The following is a 1498-nucleotide window of genomic DNA, read 5'->3' as shown; positions in this document are numbered from 1 at the left end:
CCCAAATCTGCAATGCCCCAAGGGCTCCTGTGTTCTGGGTTGGGGCTGTGCCATGGATGTGCCTGACTCTCCTCGTCTCTGCCCCTGCTGCCTCCTGCTTTGGAGGGGGGATATGATCCCCACAGCCCCTCTGGATATTCCTTCCTAACCCCAGAGCATGATGGTATCTCTTGCCCATGGATATCTCATTTCTTTCCCTGGCACTGCTTTTACAGGCCAGGTGAAACCAGCTGCCCTGATGGGGAATCCCATGGTATTTGGCCTCGTGGCCATGCACCTCACTGGCTATGACTTACCAAAGACAAGCAGGCAATACTGTCGGATCAGCCGGCGCTCTGACCCCTTCTGCGTGGCTGCCAGGTACAGGCCACTGTCCGCCAGTGACACGTTACGGATCTGCAAGCTGCCGCTGGACTCCTGAAGGGTCACTCTGCCTACCAATGCTGGCAGCAGCGTGAGGGTGGGCTTTCCACGCTCCTTGAGGACCACTGCCTTGCCGTGCAGAGTCCAGATGAGGTAGTCGAATGTGGAGATGTCTGTCACCTCCAGGGGGAATGTGGCCTCCTTGCCCTGGAGCACAGTGATCTCAGTGAGTGAGACCACTACGGCACAGCCCAGAGCTGGAGAAACACACAAGAGGCCATAGGAAGGTGCTTAAAGGCTCTTGGTCCTGGAAATGCAGCCAGCTCTGGGGAGGATTATTGCTGCACAAAGCAGCAGCTCAGGGTAGGAAGGGAAGAGCGCTGCACCCTGTTCAAAGCACAGAGTCTGAGGGTCCAGGGTGGCAACCAGCACAAATGAGGCCCCTGCTAGACATTATATCTATTACGCCATGAACTGGTTAATGGTGCGATACATTTAGACCAGCCATACACGCATGAGATAAAAATGGCTGTCCAGTTACAAAAAGGAGTCAACGGGTTATCCAGTTAACACTGGAAAGTGTGTAACAACTCCACAGCTGGTTTCTAACCAGCTTTCATTTGAACATGTTGCAGCCCTGAGTCTCATGCCCAACTAGGGACAAATTCCTGGGTCTCCGCGCTCCGAGCAAACCTACCCTTATTATGAGATGACGGGAAAGCTCTGCAGCTGGCTCTGGTGTGGGTCCCCAGCTGCTTTTGGGACTTTGGTTTGGGCCCAGGCCCAGCAACCTGCTCTGCCCTGCCCCTATTACTAGTGGCAGCGTGGCCATAGCTCCATGAGCCTGCACCCCCGTTGTGCTCAGTGCCACAAAGACACCTTGCAGTGCATTGCTTTGCACTCGGCCTGCTGGCCCCGGTGCTAGACGGTGGGCCTGTGCAAGTTGGCAGTGATCCGATCCGGCTTCGGATCTAGTCGCTTCGGATGTTGGCGATGCGATCTGATCCAGATCTCAGGACCGGGTTTCTGCCGTGATCCAGCTGAAGCTTCGGAGCCGCCTCGGAGATCCGGCCACAGGGTAGAATGGGGAATCAATAAATAGCTATAACTTTGTTGTTTTTTGTCTGATTTGGAT

General features: G+C 54.9%; 1 protein-coding gene across 1 annotated transcript in view; it reads right to left on the bottom strand.

Annotated features, from left to right (window-relative positions):
* Window positions 1-1498, bottom strand: part of LOC109292984 (SLAM family member 9-like) — an 8409-nt gene that overhangs the window by 6462 nt on the left and 449 nt on the right. Inside the window, exon 2 of the mRNA XM_019510752.1 lies at window positions 297-653. Within this exon, the coding sequence (XP_019366297.1) occupies window positions 297-653 (357 nt within the window). The remainder of the gene's footprint in view (window positions 1-296; window positions 654-1498) is intronic.

Source organism: Gavialis gangeticus, unplaced genomic scaffold (assembly GCF_001723915.1).
Source record: "Gavialis gangeticus isolate Ggan-Ray unplaced genomic scaffold, GavGan_comp1, whole genome shotgun sequence".
Classification (NCBI taxonomy): domain Eukaryota; kingdom Metazoa; phylum Chordata; order Crocodylia; family Gavialidae; genus Gavialis; species Gavialis gangeticus.
The sequence above is the reverse complement of the archived record's forward strand: the minus strand, read 5'-3'. Positions and strand labels throughout refer to the sequence as shown.